We start from the raw sequence: 22,609 nt of genomic DNA on the forward strand, positions 1-22,609 counted from the left end.
TTAGTGGCGAGTTAGTTTCCGCCTTGTTGACTTAGTTTGTATGAACTAATTCTGACTTAACCGATTATATGCATTATGTTATTCAGGAAATTGTGAATCAAGTTAAGTTATCATTTGATAACGATAAGTTGATTTTCCACATTCGAGTTACTTAAAGTGATGTCCCAGAAAAGGAAGGTTTTGAAAAGGAAACAATTTTATATTACCAATTCAAAATAAAAATTACCCATTTTTCCGCAGTGTTTTTGAGAAGTATTTTTCCTCCTCACATTTTCCTCCTCCTAAAATGTTTTATGTTATTTTACTAAGTACCTTCCCACGCTATCCTTACTTTTTACGTATTTTTTATGTTAATAATTTAATACCAATTAGTGATTGGTCCATGTCGCCACCCCACCAAAATTGAGTGTTTACGATCCCTATGTTTTGTTAACTTAAAAAGTAATAGCCATTGAACATTAGATGAGATTGAAATCATTTTTTACATCTGAATTATTTATTTATATTAATCTATCTATATTATTTAACGTTTACCATTAATCCAAGAATACTTGTATTTTTTCACTTCGTCAAAGTTTTGTGACAATTTTCCTATTCAATTTTAATATCACAGTTTTTAAATTTTTCTCTATTATAACTAAAAAATCAAATTTCAAATTGAAGTTTTTTATAACTTTTAAATATATTTTTAATAAAAAATACTCATATAGTATAACAATTTGATTTCCATATTTTCATTAAAATATCGTATTTAAAATTGAAAAATCATTTCATTTTCTATAAATTTTAAAATATTTATTTTAATAAAAATAATATGGTATCATGTTTCAAACTTTCAGTTTGGTATTTCCATTAGAAAATTCAAATTAAAAATTGTCATTTATTTTCCTTATGTGCTTGAACATGCAAATACATAGGTAAGACGTGTATTCTTAATTACGTGAATGTATGAATAATATGTGTTTTAACTATGCGAATGCATGAATAACATGTGTTTTCTTAGTAATGCGAATACGGGTAACATATGTTTTTAGCCATGCGAATGCACGAGTCACATGTGTGTTCTTAACAATATGAATGCACGTCACATGTGTATTTTTAACCATACAAATCCACAAGCAACATGTGTTTCTTACCCATATAAGTGCACATGTAATTATTGTTTTTAATCTTGCAGCAAAGAACTACTGTCTCATGTTGATGCACAAGTAACTTACTAGTCTTTAATATTAATCAACTCCCAAACTTAAAACATATTATCAATTTGGACATAAAATAAATTGGTTTTTACTTTTTAAAATTAAAAATATTAATAACTTCATTTGAGGAAACTCAAAGTTTAATTCAACTTCTTTTGTTATCAACATTTGATAGAAAATTAGGTGGGAAGAAATGTTATTTTTTGGTCTAACCATTTTCCCAAAGAGAAAAAAATGAATGTCTTAATAGTTTTATATACTATAAATTTATTTTTAACTATGTATTTTTATATCTTTTATTATTTATAAATCTTTAAATCGAGAAGGCACAACTATTAACTATTAAAAGGCAACTCCAACATTAATCAATTCAGTGACAACTACAAAAACCATTGGCGCCCAACGATTCTTCTCTCAAAACTTCTCTTTTTTCTTCTTTCTTTCTTCTCCAACAAGTTCCCAATATATAAAATGCTTCACTCTCTCATTTCATTCTTTTTTCACTATACCCAAAATCAACAATGGTTAGGTTTCACCAAACCCACTTTTCTGCAACCAAACTTGTCATTTTTTCCTTCTTCTCTTCCATTCTCTGTGTTCTTCTCATTGCAAATATCTTCTGGGCTTCTTTTTCTTCTTTGCATCATTCAATTTCATCTAATTGGGTTCATTACAATTCACCTATTATGCTTATACCAAATCTCACCCATTATAGTGTGAGTGTTAAATTTAAATCATTTTGTTGTGCCAACTTTGTTTTTTTATTTATTTGTATTTTTATGTTGTTTTTACAGGCTATTTATTTATTTTTATGTTGTTTTTACAGGCTATTTATTTTTATTTTTATTTTTATGTTGTTTTTAGCTCCTTAACTATAAGGTGAGAGATACTCTTGTTAGTATCAAAAAAACTTGTGAGAAGACTCTTAAACTAGTTCGCAAAGAGACCCGTGTGCCTTAAACATAGGTTAATACGATCATTGCTTTTAAATATACAATATATGTTTTATTTGGGTTTAAGAAACTAAGATGCATTTTTTTTGGGTTTTAGAAAACTCAGTGTAATGTACTTGTGCCTTACTAAGTTATTGAAGTAGCCTTATTTACTTTATTGTTTAAGGGTCAAGGTACAGGTTAGATTTTGATTCATTTTGCTGTTTCTTTGGCTCTACATTGTAAATTTTGTTCCATAGTTTGCTTTTGTTTTAAAATTTGGATTCTGATTGATAGTAGTAGCATACATGATTTGTAATCTTGTATATACTTCTCTGTTGATTGTGATCAATTTTATGTTTTTTATAGGGAGAAGGTGCTAAAAATGCGAAGAGTGTTCCTCAGAGATTCTTGTCAGCAACATTTGCGGATTTACCTGCACCTGATTTGCATTGGGAGAAGATGCCATCTGCTCCGGTGCCTCGGCTGGATGGGTATGCTATACAGATTAACAATCTGTTTTATGTGTTTGCAGGATATGGCTCTCTTGATTATGTGAGTATCATTCTTGCTTAATGAATTCTATTTGGTATTTGTTAGGACAATACTTTGGTTTTGTTCTATATATGGTTTTCGAGCCATTTTTGAATAAAAACATAACATGTGTAGTTAATCATCACTGAAAATACAACATTGTACTTTTATTAGAGAGTAGCCTCACAAACACCTAAAGAACAACACCTAAGTTTTTTCCTATTAGTTAATTTCTTAATGCTAGGGATTATTTTATTTCGTCGTAAAATCTTCTTGTCTATACTCTATAGTAATTAGGTTGCGCCATTTGTACTCATATACGATATGAGATGGCAAACTTATTATTCTTTGGTGATTGAACCTGAATTTATAGACTATTTGAGGTTAATGATTTTGGCGCATCTTTTGACACGTGTATGTTTTTTTCCAGGTGCACTCTCATGTTGATATCTACAATTTCAGCAGTAACACATGGGTAGAGAGGGTTGATATGCCAAAAGATATGGCTCATTCACATTTAGGAATAGCAACTGATGGGAGGTACATATACGTGGTATCGGGACAATATGGTCCGCAATGCAGAGGGCCTATAGCTCGTGTGTTTGTGTTAGACACCGAAACAAAAAACTGGAACAGTTTGCCGCCATTGCCATCCCCCAGGTGTGTTTTGCACTCCACTAAGATATATGCATGAACTGTGCTGTATATCCCACTGAACATGTTCTTCATTTTGCTATTTATTAGTGCGAATTGCATATTATACCTTTTATCTATTGATTGAAATTCCATTTAAATTGCACTCTCCACTGTGTTTAAGATCGGTTGAGGTTTACGAGTAGCTGAAATTTAAAAATTTGGACTATTTACTTGTATAATGAACATTTTTAACATAGGAATTTCCAGGTATGCTCCTGCAACTCAATTATGGAGGGGTAGACTCCATGTCATGGGCGGTAGCAAGGAGAATCGCCATACACCCGGGTTAGATCATTGGAGTCTGGCTGTAAAGGATGGTGAAGCTTTGGAGAAACAATGGCGGACCGAAATTCCCATTCCACGAGGTGGACCACATAGGTTAGTGGACTGCTCAGATTCTAATGGTAGACTATTCTTGGTCAACATTTAACCTTAATGTTCTCATTTAAGTCGGGAGGGTTTTGATTTGTTACGTTTTTTAATAGCAAATTATACTTAAGAAAGCCAAACTTGTGCTAACAAGCTTGTGAAGCTCGGCACGTGAAAAGTGGTGCCATATTAGTTGTCTTACAAAGAAAGTTAGTTGAGTCTCACCTAACTCTACCTTATTTCATGCAGGGCTTGCATTGTAGTCAATGATCAACTTCTTGTTATCGGCGGGCAAGAGGGTGATTTTATGGCCAAACCGGGTTCGCCTATATTCAAGTGTTCACGGAGGCTTGAGGTATTGTTTTCTTTAGTTATCAACAACATTAATGATTTACTCTGTCATATATTGTCGTGGTTGGTTCTAAAGATATGGTTTGAGAAATAGAATTTACTAATGCGCCGTAGATATTCTCTTGCACAATTACCCCTCTTTCTTCATGCTTAATATGTTGAGACTGTGACCTTCATTGGATTCTCAATATTATTTTTTTCTTGTGAAACCTTGTGGTGTTTCGTAGCCTTAAATCTCTTATGTTTCAGGTGGTCTATGATGATGTATATATGTTGGATGATGAAATGAAATGGAAAGTTTTGCCGCCTATGCCGAAACCAAACTCCCATATTGAGTGTGCATGGGTAATCGTCAACAATTCAATTATTATCATTGGCGGAACAACAGAAAAGCACCCAATTACAAAAAGGATGATGCTAGTTGGAGAGGTCTTCCAATTTAATTTAGACTCTATGGTACTCCTTTTCTCCTCAGAAATAGTGTTATGCATTTCTTTTTATCTATTAATACCTCACTTTGTTTATTGGCTATTGCAATTCATGAGCAACCACTAGATACATTGATCACATACATTATGCCTATCAATTTCATGTAACAAATCAGGCGAATGGAATCTTCATTTTTAGAGGTCAAAATAAACTTCATCAATAATAATGTATTTGGTAGGGAGAGTTTTGTAGCCAAAGAAGCACGGTCACTTCACAATAGTCATCGTATATGTGTCTAACAAGTATCTGTATTAACCATATTCTATATCATTTTGTTGCATCCCTGTGTTCATGTCGTATCTGTGTCTTATGTTGTATCCGTTCATCCTTATTGCCGCTCATAGGGTTCTGCCCGGCTCAAACAGGATTGCCTCTATGGAGGATACCTGTCGTTTAAACCAAAAAATGTTCACATAGTAATGGCTACCTACTAGCTTTACTGACATGGTTTTATTCAGAAAATCCTTCGATAATGTTATGTTACCTTGTTAAGTTGTTATTGTACTTGATGCTGTTCGACTACTATCGGTTGAAGTTGAGTTGGATTTTGTTCACAGTCAAGGATGTTTTATGGATCACTCATTCTTCACAACGAAAAGTTTGGTGTCCTCTGGATTGAAATTATTTCATCAAAGCGTTGGAATGCCATTTTGAAACATTTAATCAATAACTATTTCTGATTGCTAATATTCCTTGTAGAACATTTGTGAAGTTTTTTTTTTGTTAATGCTTGGTTGCAGACATGGTCCGTGATCGGAAAGCTTCCTTACCGTGTGAAAACCACATTAGCCGGTTTCTGGGATGGATGGCTGTACTTCACATCGGGACAACGAGACAGAGGACCAGATAATCCGCAGCCAAGAAAGGTCATCGCGGATATGTGGAGAACGAAGTTAAGTTTGCAATGATTCAAGATAAGCAAATATGCAACAAGTCACACTTTCCTTAAATTTTTTGGTTCATGATTGCTGCAACAGGGTCTAATTTGAATTATTTCTCTCCAATGCTTTCATTTGGTAATAGTTAAGTATGTCTATAATAGAACCACAGATTCAAGCTATGCAGATATTTATCTTCTTAAACCAAATGCATGGTTCTGTGGCTTGAACAAGTGGTTGTATCAGTCTACCTTGTTGTATATATAACAATTAACGTAGATGTTTATGGATATTGGAAATTGAAGTCAGTGAGATGTTTTTGCTGCTCTTTTTTTGGTAAACTATAAACAGTTGGCTCGGCAGAAGGTTGTGTTTGCCTTGTGACTTGACGATCAAATTCTGGAAATAATATATTCACTTATGAGGATAAGACTGTGTTCCTCCCCGAACTCCAGTAGGTGGGAGTCTCGTGCGTTGGAGTGTTATTTTTTACAAACAATTGGTTCACTTATGGGATAGTAAACTGAGTAGATATAACCCAGAGAAATGCTTCACATACATACAAATCGAATTATGTTTTTTTTTTTGTTTCCATTTACAAGTTAAGATGAATATCATAAGAACAGTTAAATTTAGAATCATCTCTTCAACTCAAGGATAAGGGGACAAAATATACTTTGTTTGATTTAAAATTGATCCCTTCCTTGCCCAGGAACTAAGAAACACTGGGCCAGGAGAAAATACATTGGGCAAAACTTTCACATATCTAGAAAATAACCTTTTCCAAAACTAAAAAAAAAACAATTTAGAGCAAATGGTTTTAGAAATTTTTGGATTATAAACTTCTTTTATTTGTTTTTTTTGTAGTACTAAGGTATCCTAATTAATTTCTTTTAAAGTGTGTGACTGCTCTTTACAAAGTGTTTACTATTATGAGTCAAAATTTTAATTTTTTAGTCATTTTAGGATCTAGCAGGATATTCCACACTAGATCAACATTTTATGGATAAGTATATGTTTGGTTATCGCTTATTAGATTATAAAATAAACATTTATTACAAAACACATTTTATTTTTACAAAGCTTAAAAAAAAAATTGGATTATGAAAGTAACTCAATTTAATATCCGGCTCTAGTGAACCCACATAATTAGTTAAGTCTAATTCAAATATAATCGATGTATTTCACTCACTACAAAAGCATTCTACTCATTCGATGTGTGAAAATAAAGTAAGTGCTGTTAGATATTGATATGGACAAATCAAGTACTAGCAAATCAACATATTTACGTATTTGGCGAAACAAACCTAAATTTTTTATATCAAAAGGTTTTTATGTTTTTATATCAATCAAATAAAATTTTATTTAATGATAAATAATACACCTTGATAATTATCATATTAGCACATTTAGTTATTTGACAAAATATTATCGAGCTGATATTTGACAAAACATTATTAACTATTATGTTGACTCTTGTTTTCTTTTTTATGAAAAATTCGTGAGTCTTTCAAAGGCCGAGTTAAGAAGCACTTAATATGCCACCTATTTCATTCACTAACTCATTGATCTCGTGGTGTTAGTCCAAAAATGAAGTGTATAAAAATGGGGTCTTACAAATAATAATTTGATAATTTAAGGAAGTTATATTTTTAGTGTATATATCTGCCATCTCTAAACTCCAATATTATGAATCGAACAGTAACTTCAGTTTTCTGAGGGTGTCAATTTTTCTTATCTATGATGATTAATTTTTATGAAGCTTAAAGCAATCATAATAGTATTGTTTTTAAGATTGTTCTTAATAAAATAAGAATATTCATACTCTACTTTTTATTGTGTCGTTCTTATTTTTTTTATTAAATAAAAATAATTGTTGTTTGTTCTTAGCCAAAGAAAAGTGAGGAGAGAAGTAGATGTCGTGGGAAAAAGTAAATATTGTGGGACCCAAATAAGAATAATGTTTGCTATTGTAGGAAAAAATATATGTTATTCTTATTTTATAAAAAGTTATAATAAAATGTAAAATAATATGTGAGACCCAAATAAAAATGAAATTATTGTTTTTTATCGGAGACACATGATCATTAATCTCATGCTTTAGATCAATCAAGGTCGAGTCTTGTGTCGATATCAAAGCATTTTCAAGTAAAAGTCAATTATAATTAAAATATCATTTTTCGAATATCATATTTCTGAAGTTACACATGTTATCCCAAAAAAAAAAGAACAGGTAGAAATTTTTTTAATGACGTTTTGGAAACTAGCATGTTTCCATACCTTTTAAATTAATTACATTATAAACAAATTGTTTAGTTAAATTAGTACGTATTTAGGATTATGAGTGTAGTAATTGTAGATAGTATACGGTTAATTTTAATATTCGTCTAAAACAGTAATTTATTTTAGCCAAAGATCTTTATTAGAAAGTATTTTATACATTTATTATAATTTCATAAGAAAAAAATCACATCTACAACAAAATATCAAGTATTAACTTAAAATTAGCTTTCAAATTAAAATTAGTTCCACGCTTATTATCAAATATAAAATAGCTTCAGATTTTTAAATAAATAAATTTGACCGATGTTCAGAGGCGGAGTATCAATAGGACAGGTGGGTGCAGCTGTCCTTGAAATGTCCTACAAAATGTGTTGCTTCATATGTGTTATGATTAATCAAAAAAATATTTAATTATTAATTTTTTAAATTATAAAATACATTTTTTCAATAAATCATAACAATGATTGACACATTTGTTAGAACAATAGATATACTTTTTTTTACCTACACTCAAATGACATCTTTATGGAGATATTCATTAGAATTCATATGTTTCTTTAATTTGTAACTTGATAAATAAATGTAGTTCAAACTGTATGGCCATTCTAAAAATTATACATAATGAATTAAGTTTTCTTACACATGTGGATGTTGCTTATAATAAAATGATTTCGTTTGAGTTCATAATAATTTATACTTGATCAAATAAATTATGTATGTATTGGTAATAAATATGATTTTCTTGATATCGTTAGTCATATTTGTTTGATCGAATAATTTGTCTTATTTTGACTATTATGGACCACCTACTACAAAAGTATTATTTTTAAGAGTGAAGACAATCAAACAGAACCATATAGAAATATAGAATATGAATTATTTACGTAATGATTTATATTGAAAAAGAAATATTTGAAAATTTTAAGCTAAAGGTAATGATGCCCAAAATCCTTTTTCACCAAACATTTTCAAATGTTTTTTAGTTCTTGATTTTCATCCTAATCTGGTTAATGAACATTCAACTTTAAAAAAGTGATTCTCTAAAAATACATTTGACATAAATAGTCTCGTCAGCACTTCAAAATTTCAATTGTTAAAAGGTTATATTTCAGCTTTATTTTAATGAGATAAAAGTTTTGTAGTAAAAGTATACATGTTATAAGTTCTAAATATTGATATTTTTAAGAAGAAAAACGTAAGAAATATGCCCGTGAGATGAATGAATATATTATTTCAATATTTGAATGATATAACTCTTGGATAAAAAGTTATCAATAAAATGTTAAGATTATTGGAAAATAGTCTATGTATAGTGTTTGATGGAAATACTATACTAACAAGAAAAATGACCAGAAACATTGTCCATATCTCTGTCCATAAAGATTATTCTATCAACCACCACTTAAGCAAGAGCATAGTAAGAAAAGAAATGAGATAAAAACATTTCTCTATAAACCAAGAACACCAAACAACAGAGATGAATGAATATATTATTTCATTATTTGAATGACATAATTCTTGGATAAAGAGTTATCAATAAAATGTTAAGACTATTGGAAAAGAGTCTATATATAGTGTTTGATGGAAATACTATACTAACAAGAAAAAGGACCAGAAACATTGTCCATATCTCTGCCCATAAAAATTATTCTATCAACCACCACTTAAGCAAGAGCATAGTAAGAAAAGAAATGAGATAAAAACATTTCTCTATAAACCAAGAACACCAAACAACAGCTAAATGGAGGATCATATCGTCATGGGTAAATATTAGTAATCTATAACTATTCTTATGATGTAAAAACTATGATTTTTTAAGATCCATTTACACATGATTTTTCATGATATAACTTATATGTGGTATCAGAGCACAATGTTTAAGACCTTATAGTTTTCCAATAATGATGATTCGATCTTGATGTTTTGAAATATATTCTTGAATGTTTAGAGAACTCATATAATTATTTCCGCTGCATTCGCAGAAAAAGAACATATCACCCTTGATTGCGCTGTTCATATTGAACATAAAGAAATTAAACTTATTATATACATTCTGTACTATATCATATTACATGTATGTTCGTATCTGTACTATTCATTCTGCTTTGTATTATGAAACGTGACTCTACAAAAATCTATTTTAGTAAACTAGACATTATTACTAATGTTATCTAATGTGCTTCTGTTCTTATATTTTAGAGAGAATTATTACTATTCTGTTTGCCTTTTATATTCGTGTATATAAAATTTACAGAAACATATTAATAATTATATATATGTATTGGAAAGAAAGACTAACATAATATATGTACATTATTACGTTGACATATATATATTAGAGAAAAACAGTAACAAACATAATAGTATATATCTTATATATATATATATAACGTTAACTAATATATATTATTACGTTAACATACATGTAATATATACATTAATAGATATGTATTATATATGTTATATACATATATAACATTAATAGATTATATATATATATCATTAATTAATAGATTATATATATATAATTAAGTTACAATTTTATTTGAAATTTTAATGCAATTGTTTCATGAATATGTATGCAACTTTGTAATTTCTGTTTAATTTTGGGAAGTCATATGTATTTATAATATTATGACTTGTTAGATGTTTGAAATTATTGTATGATAGATTTGTTAATCACCAAAGTGGTCAAATTTGTATATTATTTAAATCCAAATTGTATGATTATATGTCACTTGTTTGGAATTATTGTATGATAGATTTGTTAATCACCGAAGTGGTCAAATCTTTATGTTTATTTAATTTTAATTTGTATCATCATATTTCATTTACTCATTAATTTGGTACTATTAATGATATAACAATTATTTGTTTATGAGTAAATTTAAATTCATTATTATAAGACAGTTAAGAATCACCCAAAGTTTGATTGTTTGTTCTTATAATTAATGATAATTATGTTGGTAGTGTAAATGCATCATTAGTTATATTTATATATCCAAAGATAGTAAATGTTTCAAATTTATGCATGCATCATTGACAAATTATGTGAATTTCTTTTAGTATCATCATATCTAGTATGGTATATTGATGGATTACCCAAATGTAGATATTAATATACACTTATGAAGTAATCTGAATTAATTTTGCATGTAACTCAAAACCTTAACGTTTTTGTTTGCTTTTATTGATTGCAGTACCTATTGCTTTGCATTCGCAATTCTCATTTGTTCCAAATTTCAATGGACTTAACTTCTCCGAAAGGAGTGAACAATTCCAATTTTACATTGGGTATTGGATTTGGATTTATCACTTAGAGAAGATAAGCCAAGTGATATTACTAATATAAGCGCTGAAGAACATAAAGTTCATTATAGAAATTGGGAAAGATCAAACAGATTGAGTCTAATGTATATGCGAATGAGTATTGCCGGCAACATTAAGTCAACTCTTCCTAAAACTGAAAGTGCTAAAGAAATGCTAAAGTTTGTGGAAGAGTGCTCCCAAACTGATGACAAGTCTTTTGCGGGGACACTAACGAGCACATTGACCACCATGAAATTTGATGATTCTCGTATTATGCATGAACATGTCATTGAAATGACAAACATTGCAGCAATACTTAAGACATGGGAATGGATGTGGATGAAAACTTCTTTGTGCAATTTATACTAAATTCATTACCCTCTAAATATGGTCTTTTTCCAAATGAACTATAACACCAAGAAAGACAATTGGAATGTGTATGAATTGCATAGTATGTTAGTTCAAGAGGAAACCAGAATGAGGAGCCAATGAAATCATTCCATCAATTATGTTAATCATCAAGGAGCTAGAAAGAAAGTCAATAAGAAACATGACAAGAAAGGGAATGGACTCTTAAAAATTAATGAGTCATCTTCTCAAATCCACAAGAAGGAACATCATGCTAACATATGTCGTTTCTGTAGAAAGATTGGACATTTCCAAAAGGATTGTCCAAAACACGAAGGTTGGTTTGAAAAGAAAGGTAAGCCTAATGCTTATGTATGCTTTGAATCAAACTTAGCAGAAGTTCCTTATAATACTTGATGGATTGACTTTAGATGTACTGCTCATNTGCTCATGTTTCTAATACTATGCAGGGATTCATTACGACCCGAACTACAAGACCAAATGAAAAATTTGTCTTTATGGGAAATAGAGTGAAGGTTCCAGTGGAAGCCGTTGGGACTTATCGTTTAATCCTTGATACTGGACACCATTTAGATTTATTTGAAACCCTTTATGTACCTAATATATCTAGGAATTTGGTTTCTTTATCTAAACTTGATGTTGCTGGATACACTTTTAAATCTCGTAATGAATGTTTCAGTTTGTATAAATATACTCATTTAATTGGTAATGGTATATTATGTGATGGATTGTATAAATTAAATCTTGATAATCTTTTCTCTGAAACACTTTTAACCTTGCAGTGGCTTAATTGATGAACGTTCTGCTTACTTGTGGCATAAACGTTTGGAACATATTTCCAAAGAAAGAATGAAATCTTTCTAGATTTAGATTTTACCAATCTGAATATTTGTGTGGATTGTATTAAAGGTAAACAAACAAAAACACACAAAGAAAGGAGCCACAAGAAACACCAAGCTTCTTGAAATTATACACACATATATTTGTGGACCTTTTGATGTTAATTCTTTCAATAAAGAAAAATATTTCATCACCTTAATTGATGATTATTCACGTTATGGATATATCTATTTATTGTCTGATAAATCTCAAGCCCTAAAAGCCTTAGAGATTTACATTACTGAAGTTGAAAGACAATTAGATAAAAGAGTGAAAATTATCAGGTCTGATCGAGGTGGTGAGTATTATGGAAGATATGATGAAAATGGACAACATCCAGGTCCATTTGCTAAATTCCTTGAAAGTCGTGGCATATGTGCACAATACACAATGCCAGGTACACCACAACAAAATGGTGTATCGGAAAGGCGTAATAGAACATTGTTGAATATGGTTAGGAGTATGTTGAGTAATTCATCTTTACCAATTTCATTGTGAACTTATGCTTTAAACACCGTCATGTATTTATTAAATAGAGTTCCTAGTAAGGTAGTTCCAAAGACTCCTTTTGAACTGTGGACAGGAAGGAAACCTAGTTTAAGGCACCTACTTGTTTGGGGATGCCCGGGGATGCCCAGCGGAAATTAGAATTTATAATCCACAAGAAAAGAAACTGGATGCAAGAACAATCAGTGGTTATTTCATTGGTTATCCAGAAAAATCAAAAGGGTATAGATTTTATTGTCCAAACCATACTACAAGAATTTTTTAGACTGGGAATGCTACGTTCATTGAGAATGATGAGATTAGTGGAAGTGAAACACCACGTAAAGTGGAAATTCAAGAAGTGAGGGTACAAGTTCCATTTACTTGTGTCCCTAATAATGTTGTTCCTCAAGTTATTGAACCGATTAGTAATGATGGAGAACAACAAAATAATCTCATTACTGAAAATGAAGTTGATGAACCTATAGTAGAAGAATCACAAGAGAGTCAGAATGTGACATAGGAATTGAGAATGACCCAATTACATTTCAAAGAGAAAGAAGATCCCATTATGTGGTTTACCTACATGAGTCAGAATATGACATAGGAATTGAGAATGACCCCGTTATGTTTTCGCAAGCCATGAATAGTGATAATGCCGATAAATGGTTAAATGTCATGAAAGATAAGTTAAAATCTATGAAATAAAATGAAGTTTAGGACCTTGTTGAGTTACTAGAAGATTCCAAAACAGTTGGTTGTAAGTGGGTTTTCAAAACCAAACGTGATTCTTATGGTAACTTAGATAGTTATAAGGCCTGACTTATAGCAAAAGGCTATACTCAGAAAGATGACATTGATTATAAAGAGACGTTGTCACCAGTCTCTAAGAAAGACTCACTTACGATTATCATGACATTGGTGACTCATTGTGATTTGGAGTTACACCAAATGGATGTGAAAACCGCATTTCTAAATGGGGATTTAATAGAAAAGGTCTATATGGATCAACCAATAGGATTCATAGAGAAAGGAAAAAACACATGGTGTGTGAACTTAAGAAATCAATATATGGACTTAAACAATCTTCGCGACAGTGATATCTTAAGTTTAATGATACTATTGTATCCTTTGGGTTTAAGGAAAATATTGTTGATCGATGTATATACCTAAAGGTCAGTGAGAGTAAGTTTATTATTTTGGTTCTATATCTTGATGACATCTTGCTTGCAACTAATGATCTTGGTCTTTTAAATGAGACTAAGATGTTTCTCTATAAATTTTTTGAAATGAAAGATATGGGTGAGGCAAGCTATGTGATTGGAATACAAATATTTCGTGATAGATCACAAGGAATTTTAGGTTTGTCTCAGAAAGCATATATTAACAAAATTTTAGAGAGATTCAGAATGGATAAATGTTCAGCATCTCCCGTTCCAATTCAGAAAGGATACAAGTTTAGTATGATGCAATGTGCAAAGAATGATTTGGAACAGAAGCAAATGAAAGAAATTTTTTATGCATCTATAGTTGGGAGTTTAATGTATGCTCAGACTTGTAGGTGACCAGATATTAGTTTTGCAGTTGGAATGTTAGGAAGATACTAGAGTAATCGTGGTATAGAACATTGGAAAGCTGCAAAGAAAGTTCTGAGATAGTTACAAGGTACAAAGGATCACATGCTTACTTATAGGAGATCAAATCACCTTGAGGTGGTTGGATATTCAGATTCAGACTTTGCCGGATGCATAGACACAAGAAAGTCTACTTTCGGTTATGTGTATTTATTAGCTGGAGGAGCTATATCATGGAAGAGTGCGAAGCAGACTGTCATTGCTGCATCCACTATGGAAGCTGAATTTGTGGCATGCTTTGAGGCTACAGTTCATGCTAAATGGCTACGGAACTTTATTTCAGGACTTGGAGTTGTTGACAGTATTGCCAAGCCGCTGAAAATTTATTGTGATAATTCTACAGCAGTCTTCTTTTCTAAAAACGACAAGTATTCCAAAGGTGCTAAACATATGGAGAAACTTTATTTCAGAACTTGGAGTTGTCGACAGTATTGTCAAGCCGCTGAAAATTTATTGTGATAATTTCGCAGCAGTGTTCTTTTTTAAAAACGACAAGTATTCCAAAGGTGCTAAACATATGAAGGTGAAATACTTTGCCGTTAAAGAAGAAGTTCAAAAACTTAGAGTGTCAATTGAACATATTGACACTAACCTTATGATTGCAGACCCTTTGACGAAAAGGTTACCGCCCAAAATATTTAGTGGTCATGTAACAAATATGAGTATTATGTTTGCGAATGAATGTTGAACATTATGTTACTAATAAAGTCTCAATATTTTGACACTTCGAGCTCGTTAATATTTAAATTTATGATTAATATTTTATTTTCACACTTACGTACACATGTAAGAATGATAATGTTGAAAATAAAATTTTCTTTCTAAATGACATTATTATATGATTCTCATTAATGTGTCATGTTAAGAATAAAGCTAATATAGTATTACATGGAAGAGACTATATCGAATAAGTGATGTACAACCGTCATGACTCTTATTAGTTCTTGTTCTTAATCATGACTTGTAATGTAATGAATATGGAAAACATATTCTGAATATTCGCATTATGTTTGATGTTTATAAAATCAGGAATTGTATTGTCACATGAGACAAGTGGGAGAATGTAAGAAATATGCATCTTGTGACATGAATGAATATATTATTTTATTGTTTGAATGACATAACTCTTGAATGAAGAGTTATCAATGAAATGTTAAGACTCTTGGGAAAGAGCTTATGTATAGTGCTTGATGGAAGCACTATACTAACAAGAAAAAGGATCAGAAACATTGTCCCTATCTCTGCACATAAAGATTGCTCTATCAACCATCACTTAAGCAAGAGCATAGTAAGAACGGGAAGGAGATAGAAGAGTTTATCTATAAACCAAGAACACCAAACAACAGCTAAATGGAGGATGGTATCGCCATGGATAAATATTAATAATCTATAACTATGATTTCTTAAGATCCATTTACACATAGTTTTTCATGATATAACTTACAGAAAAATCTGGAAAAAAAACTATTTATCATTATCTTTAAACTATCCGAAACCATAATCCCCAAACTTTTACATTAATCTTTGTTTGATACATGGGAAAGTGTGTAGTTTTTATTATTTTTTAAGCAATAAACTTTTACATCAAAGCATGGTTTACAAGATTATTATTTTAGCTTTTGATGATGAATAAATAAGCAATATTATAGAAAGATAAAAAAAATTATTTTTTTATTTCATGAAAGCCTTGTACAAGAATATATTTAAAGAATACAACTTTAAATACAAACTTTACATATAATAGAGAATATAATATAATAAAAAATTAATTACAAGTTACAATATAGAGATGATGATTAAGTCAGCACTCCAACACTCCCCCACAAGATAGTGGTGGAAAAAACAATACTAATATTGGACATAAGAAAAAGATGCCGAGATGTAGGTAGAGATTTGGTCAGAATGTCAGCAAGTTGATGACTATAGGGTATGTGTTGGACGTGGAGGTCCTTGTTTGCACCGGGTCTTTTTAAGCATATGCTTGGTAGTATCGATTATGCTTGAAGCAGTAACGTCTCAAGACTTGAAGATTTGGCACACATTGTTTGGCATTGCAGGATCAAATAGTAATATTAATGTGCTAAATAAGTCCAGCGTCTTTGCCATCACATCATATTAAAAGAAAACCATTTACCAAAAAACAAGAAAGTGCAAGGAATGATATGGAACACGCATTTGAAGTGCTAAGCTCAATTTGCATGGTGTGGCGTTACAACAAATCAGATCATATATTGTATGCATGCATCATAGAGATGGTTGAAAATGAACGAGAACGAGACATATATGATGATAATTTTGATTGTTCTTATTACGATCATGTGGAAAATGTCACAACTGAAGTATTGAATGATTTTCATCATGATTTTTAAGAATACTTTCATAATAGATTTCAACCATATGATAGGTTTGCCCATCATCATCATCATCTTAAAGCATAATTTTTTGAACATATTTGTGAAAATTTTAAAGATGTGACTAACCGACTTTAAATAATGTTTTAGTTATATAATATCATGATTTATATATGGCTAGGAATCTACTTACAAAGAGTAACTTCTCACCTTAACAATCAATTTTAGGGAAATCCAATTGTTTGAACTGATAAGTAAATCTAAACTATTAGATGTTCATAGAATTGATGACTAGGATGAGGAGTAAGTTTAAAAAATTTATTCTTGAAGTAAGTGAATCTCTCCTCTTTATATTTATGTATTTGTCTGATTTATTGTTAATCAGTATTTCTATCACATATTTTATTTTAAATTATTTCTAATATATTTTAATAGTTATTAATCAATTTCATCATATCATTAGATTTACTTGTATTTAATAAAAACGATGGTTTAGTAGTGTAAAGGCTCAATGGATCCCTAGTTAGGTCAAAATGTCATTCATGTGAGTAACATTTATCACGAGAGATTTTATTCTTGAAATATATTTTGACTTCAATTGTTTAAGTTAGGGAAGAGCTTAAACAAATATAAATTAAATAGAATTAGACATTTAAGAACAAAATAGTGTTGCACTATTTTGTCAAGGTATTATAAGAGATATTCCCTCAATTTATGAGTATGAAATTAATCTTTTTTAGGATATGTTGTTGTCCCTCCCAACAAATATTTCTCACATAAATTGAATTTTGGCCTTTTGATTTTTATAAGATCTAACATAGTCTTGCACCACTAGACTAATACTTTTTGCCACCAACAACTCAATATGTCACAACTTCCTACCTGTTGACATCCACAAATCTCAATACATCAAATTTAAACATGCTAACAACTTTCATCATGACAAAGCCTTCAATATGTTGAATATACCTTCTATCAATTAATTAATTTATCAACCAGATCAACTGAATGAAATATTAGACAAAAATGTTCAGTTATAGGGTAATGTTTTATTATCTCTGCTTTCTATCTTGGAACATTGACTACACAACAACCTTACATTCTCAAAACAAAACAAAAAGAACAATAATTTGGGGCATTCAACAAAAATTTCCATTAAAACTCACAATCATATTCACATATACTATGATAATAACAAGGGATATGAATATTGCCTTAGACGATTCATGGCGCATCCATCATGCAGTCAACTTTGGCGAAGAACTATGTGCATTAATATGTTGGAGATGCAAAGCAGCCAGAAGTCCCTTCCATGTTTCTCCAGGTGCACCTGCTACTTCAAAATTAAGAATTTTCTTCTGCTTTCTGTAGTAATCTTCCAACAGCTTGCACTACAAAAGATACCAAAATAAATTAATTGGAAAAAGCTTTATACTTCACAATTTCACTACAACAAATTAGTAATCCATATCATAAAGATTTGATAAAGTTTTACGTTGACTATCGACTGTCAAATCTTTATAAAAAAAATAGTAGTACAATGCACAAGACTCTCAGTTAATAGAGTATGGGAATGATAGATATATACAACTTTATCTTTGCAAGCAAAAAAATTATTTCAAGGATCTGAACCATTGACCACATAGTTACTAAGCAACAACCTACCTTACCGTTGCACCAAGCTAACCCTCGACCTTACTGTCAAGTCTTTTTACTTCCACTAAAATTTCAAATCAGTTCTTATAGTTTAAATAGATGTGTTGCTGTTAAAGTAATTCAGTAAAACATTATAATTATTATTTATCATGTAGCTAATTGGAAACTTAGTTAAACAATAGGAACCAAATATAATTGAATGAACTATCTCAAACTAGCATACTCCATGCACAACTTGGAAAACTAAGAAGAAAGATGATATATATAGTCAAACCTCCTTTGCATGATTGCTGACATTTTCATCCTGCGGTTGAATGGTTGGGTTCCTGGATCTGGTCATAAAAATATACTCTTGGCAGGGAGTAAATGTTCGAGCTCCTAGATTATTTTTAACCAGATTCTGTTCTGAGCATTTAAAATTCACTACTAGATCAACATGAGCTATGTGATCAAGAATCTCCTGCAGAATAGTTTTACCGTTTGAAGAACAAAAGCAGCTATTTTCCATTTCAAGTCGCATATAAGAAAATTGCAGGAATGTAATTTGACAAATAGTTGAACAACTCAACAAACAACAACAATCAAACCTTAATTCTCGGTATATAAGATCAGCTACAAGGATTGAAGTCAAGTGAAGCCAAAATGGTCTATCATAAACCATGTTCATCGACAAAACATTGATCCCTGAATTCTCCTAATTGTTTCGAACTTTCGCCTATGATTTTTCTTGGCCTCTATCATCCAGAAATTGGATTAACCTCCACGTGAACTACACTACCTATTGTTCTTCTAAAAATCTCCTTCATATATGTCCAAATCATGTATGGTCTATTTACGAGTTGAGTTTTGAAGGGGAAGGAAGAGAAATGAAAGGCTTCAGAGCCGTTAATGACCATGAAGACTTTCATTTCTCTCCCTCCAAAACCGAACTCGCAAATAAATGTAAGGTGTAATTCTATTATCTTTTCTATACCTCGAATACTATATGTGTTCACTTATCGAATACAACTATTCAAAATTCATAAAGCACAAATAATCTTACAGCTTGGATCCTAGTTCGAGGGATTCCATCTAGAATGAATCCAGTTTCACCTCTGGAGTATCCTTCTTCCAGTCTCTTTGATAGCAGCGCAAAAATTATTTCCTCTGGGACAGTTTTTCCGTGATCCAATGCATTAGCTATCTGAATTGGAAAAACCCAAGTCACACACCACTATTAACCAAACATTATTAAAAAACCAGTACAAAGTGTACAGCGATAATAAAAAGATGGCTTAAATAAGCTTTTGGTTCTTGAGAATATACTGAATTTTAACTTTCTATTTTATTTTGATCTTTGTATATCAAAGAAATTTGATTTTAGCTAACACAACAACATGTGGGACATCAAACATATGAGATGCTAATCTCGTGTGGTCAATTATGGACACATCATCTAACAATACTGAAACCAAAATACCAAATAATAAAAACTAAGAAAAATAATTTGGGGACTAAAATCAAAATTGTCAACTAAAAATATATTTAAGCTGATTCAAATAAGAGTTGTTTTGACTTTTTCTAAAATGCATTCATTTCTACATGTGTCATGCTAATTGGGAAGTGGTCATTATGGGAATAAGGATTACTTGTCCAAAACATCTTCATCTCACAACCCAATCACATTATAACAGTAATATACAAAGGTTATTTTATGTTTTTATGGTTATTATTTTTAATTATATGATAATCTTTAATTGGATTGATTTATATTACTTTTGTTTGAGAGTCAATGGTAGTTAACAAATCAATAGTGAATAATTTACTTAGTAACAGTGCTGTAAAAAATATTGTCAGTATATACATACATATTAAATCCAATATTCAATACAGAGTCCAAGCAGTTCTGAAGATGTAAAATTTTCTGACTGCTATAAGAACTTATTTTTTTATGTAATTATTCCTTAACCTAATCCAATTTTGAAATTTTCATTTCGATGCTTCTGAATTCATCTGAAAACACATAATGAAGTTGATGAATACCTGTTGATAAAGAGAGGAACGAGGATTGAGTTCTTGACGAAGAAGTGTAGCCATGGAAATATGAGGAACTTCTAGAAGCTTCGATAATTTCTCAGCAAAAAAGTGCCTCTTAACTCCTGCTTCTCCAATCATAACCCACTGCACTCCTCGCCCCGATGTTGAATCCGCCATATCTAACATCGCTTCTTTCTCCTCATTATCGTTGTAGTTATACTGAACCGCCGCTGCGGATGAAGAAAAAGTACGGTTTGATCGGAGTAAGGCTTTGAACGGCTGCGCAACCGCTCTCAGGCGTGCGATCGCGGCCATGACGGCGGCGAGTGAGAGTGAAGAATCGGAATTGGAATGGGAGAGGAACACTGAGGTTTTATGAGGGAATTTTAGTTAGAGAAATGACAGTGACTTTAATGGTATTTAGGAGAGTGCCAATTGGAGTGCTTCTTATTATTAGGAGTATTCACTATTGGTTTTCATTCTACAGTTGTTCGATTTCTGAAACAGAAATGACATTTGTTTGATAAGACACTCAGATCCTCCACTCTAAGAGATGTTGATTCCTTACTTACCCGTACGATGAGGACATGCTCTTAGCTATAGGAAAAAGATTAAAAGTTTATACACAGTTTGGGTTCGATTTGATCTGGTGCGTGAAGGAGTACAGTAATCTTTAGTTTCTCTTTGTTAGTGAAAAATTCATGTGTGGTGCTGAGAACTTGGAAACAGAACATGTGGTTGGAGAACAGAAAGTCAATTACAGTTGGCTAGTGCTGAGTCTCTGCCACGTAGCATGTCAATATCAATACCTGATTATTGTGGCCATTTATATGCTAAAGATAACTAACTGGTACACATCTATTATTTCACAGATTGTATCATTGTATGTATCATATTGGTCAGAAAAATAGTTAATTATTAATTTTTTTAACTTAAGTATATCTTTTAATCAATCATAAACTAGTGATATATGTAATGACACAACTTGTGTGATAACAAATGTGCTCCTGATTATTAACCTTCATTTTAAGTTAAGTGATTGAGTTTTACCTATATTACTGTTTTCTTTTGCCATTTTGTAAAAAGAATTATTCACATTTTTATTTTAGTATCCAAAAGATAATTATCTAAAGTTAAAAATAAGTGTTTTGCTCAACAAATGCACAATTAAAAGATTGAATCTACACCAAGTTAGTCCGGTTAGTCATCCAAAAAATCTGTTAAAGATAATCAATCACCACATTGGTCCTCTCTATCAAGAATGTGAGAACTAACATGTTCTACTTTGAGAATTTAATTTGTGGCCAATTTCTTTGGAGGACTAACTTTGTAGTCTTTTTTAAACTTTGGGGTGAATTTGATATTTTTACTCTAGAATTTTTAAACTACAAGTATATATCATTTTTCATAAATTTTAGGATAAAATATATACACTGACAATGTATGAGTTTTATACATTGTTATTATATTATCTATCATTTATATTTAATCATCTTTGTCTTGAGAAAATAATATAAATAAATGGTGACCGATACACTGAATACATATAAATCTTTACAGTAATAGTTCATAGATATTACACTTAAATTTTATTAGTAGATCAAAATGATGGAGCAAAAGCATGTTTCTTAGTATCAAGTATGGCCGTCTGATTGAAAGGAACAATAAAGTGTGCATATGTGCGTGAGAAAACATGTTGCTCACTTTTCTTAATAAACAGAAAATATATCTTATCAATAATATAATCTTGATTAAGATTTTGTTTCGTAATAGTTATCATTTATGATTTCTCAAATTTAGAAAAACATAACTACATTTTACAACGCTTTTGATTCTACTTTTGGTTTTCTGAAAGTCCTGATAATAAAATCAGAATTAAATAGCCTAGACATAACCAGGGAAACTTTAAATTACAAATTCAATTTATGAGGATGATTCGACATAACTTATTCCTAAAGAAACAAGTCAAGATGTAGATTTAATTCGAGTTTCATCCATTCAAGAGATTCTAAGAAAAAACACTTTCATGGAAATTGATCTGCCAAACTTATATTAACGTATATTTCAAGTGAGAATTCACTAGAAATTTGTCAATTAGTGTATAGTTTAGGGTTATTAATCTAAAAGTGGTTTATGCAGTCAAATCGGTTGATCGAGTTCAAAAGAAGACCACAAGAT

At 30.8% G+C, this 22,609-nt stretch overlaps 2 protein-coding genes across 4 annotated transcripts; one reads left to right on the forward strand and one right to left on the reverse strand.

Annotated features, from left to right (window-relative positions):
* LOC109350657 (kelch repeat-containing protein At3g27220-like) lies at positions 1,590-5,792 on the forward strand. Of its 3 annotated transcripts, XM_019591896.1 has the most exons (8): positions 1,594-1,915; positions 2,501-2,686; positions 3,096-3,325; positions 3,569-3,739; positions 3,980-4,085; positions 4,331-4,537; positions 5,311-5,502; positions 5,689-5,792. In XM_019591896.1, the coding sequence occupies exons 1-7, from the start codon at positions 1,721-1,723 to the stop codon at positions 5,476-5,478; spliced, it is 1,263 nt and encodes a 420-aa protein (XP_019447441.1). In that variant the 5' UTR covers positions 1,594-1,720; the 3' UTR covers positions 5,479-5,502; positions 5,689-5,792. The 3 variants fall into 3 exon arrangements, with proteins under 3 accessions (XP_019447444.1, XP_019447441.1, XP_019447440.1); XM_019591899.1 differs by lacking the exons at positions 5,311-5,502; positions 5,689-5,792 and adding an exon at positions 4,667-4,760 and having other exon boundaries at positions 1,590-1,915; positions 4,331-4,592; XM_019591895.1 differs by lacking the exon at positions 5,689-5,792 and having other exon boundaries at positions 5,311-5,651.
* Positions 17,805-20,746, reverse strand: LOC109350658 (probable adenylate kinase 7, mitochondrial). Its single transcript, XM_019591900.1, has 4 exons — positions 20,438-20,746; positions 19,458-19,598; positions 18,690-18,875; positions 17,805-18,150 (listed from the first exon to the last, which is right to left on the reverse strand). The coding sequence occupies exons 1-4, from the start codon at positions 20,744-20,746 to the stop codon at positions 17,998-18,000; spliced, it is 789 nt and encodes a 262-aa protein (XP_019447445.1). The 3' UTR covers positions 17,805-17,997.

Source organism: Lupinus angustifolius, chromosome LG06, assembly GCF_001865875.1.
Source record: "Lupinus angustifolius cultivar Tanjil chromosome LG06, LupAngTanjil_v1.0, whole genome shotgun sequence".
NCBI classification, from domain to species: Eukaryota; Viridiplantae; Streptophyta; class Magnoliopsida; order Fabales; family Fabaceae; genus Lupinus; species Lupinus angustifolius.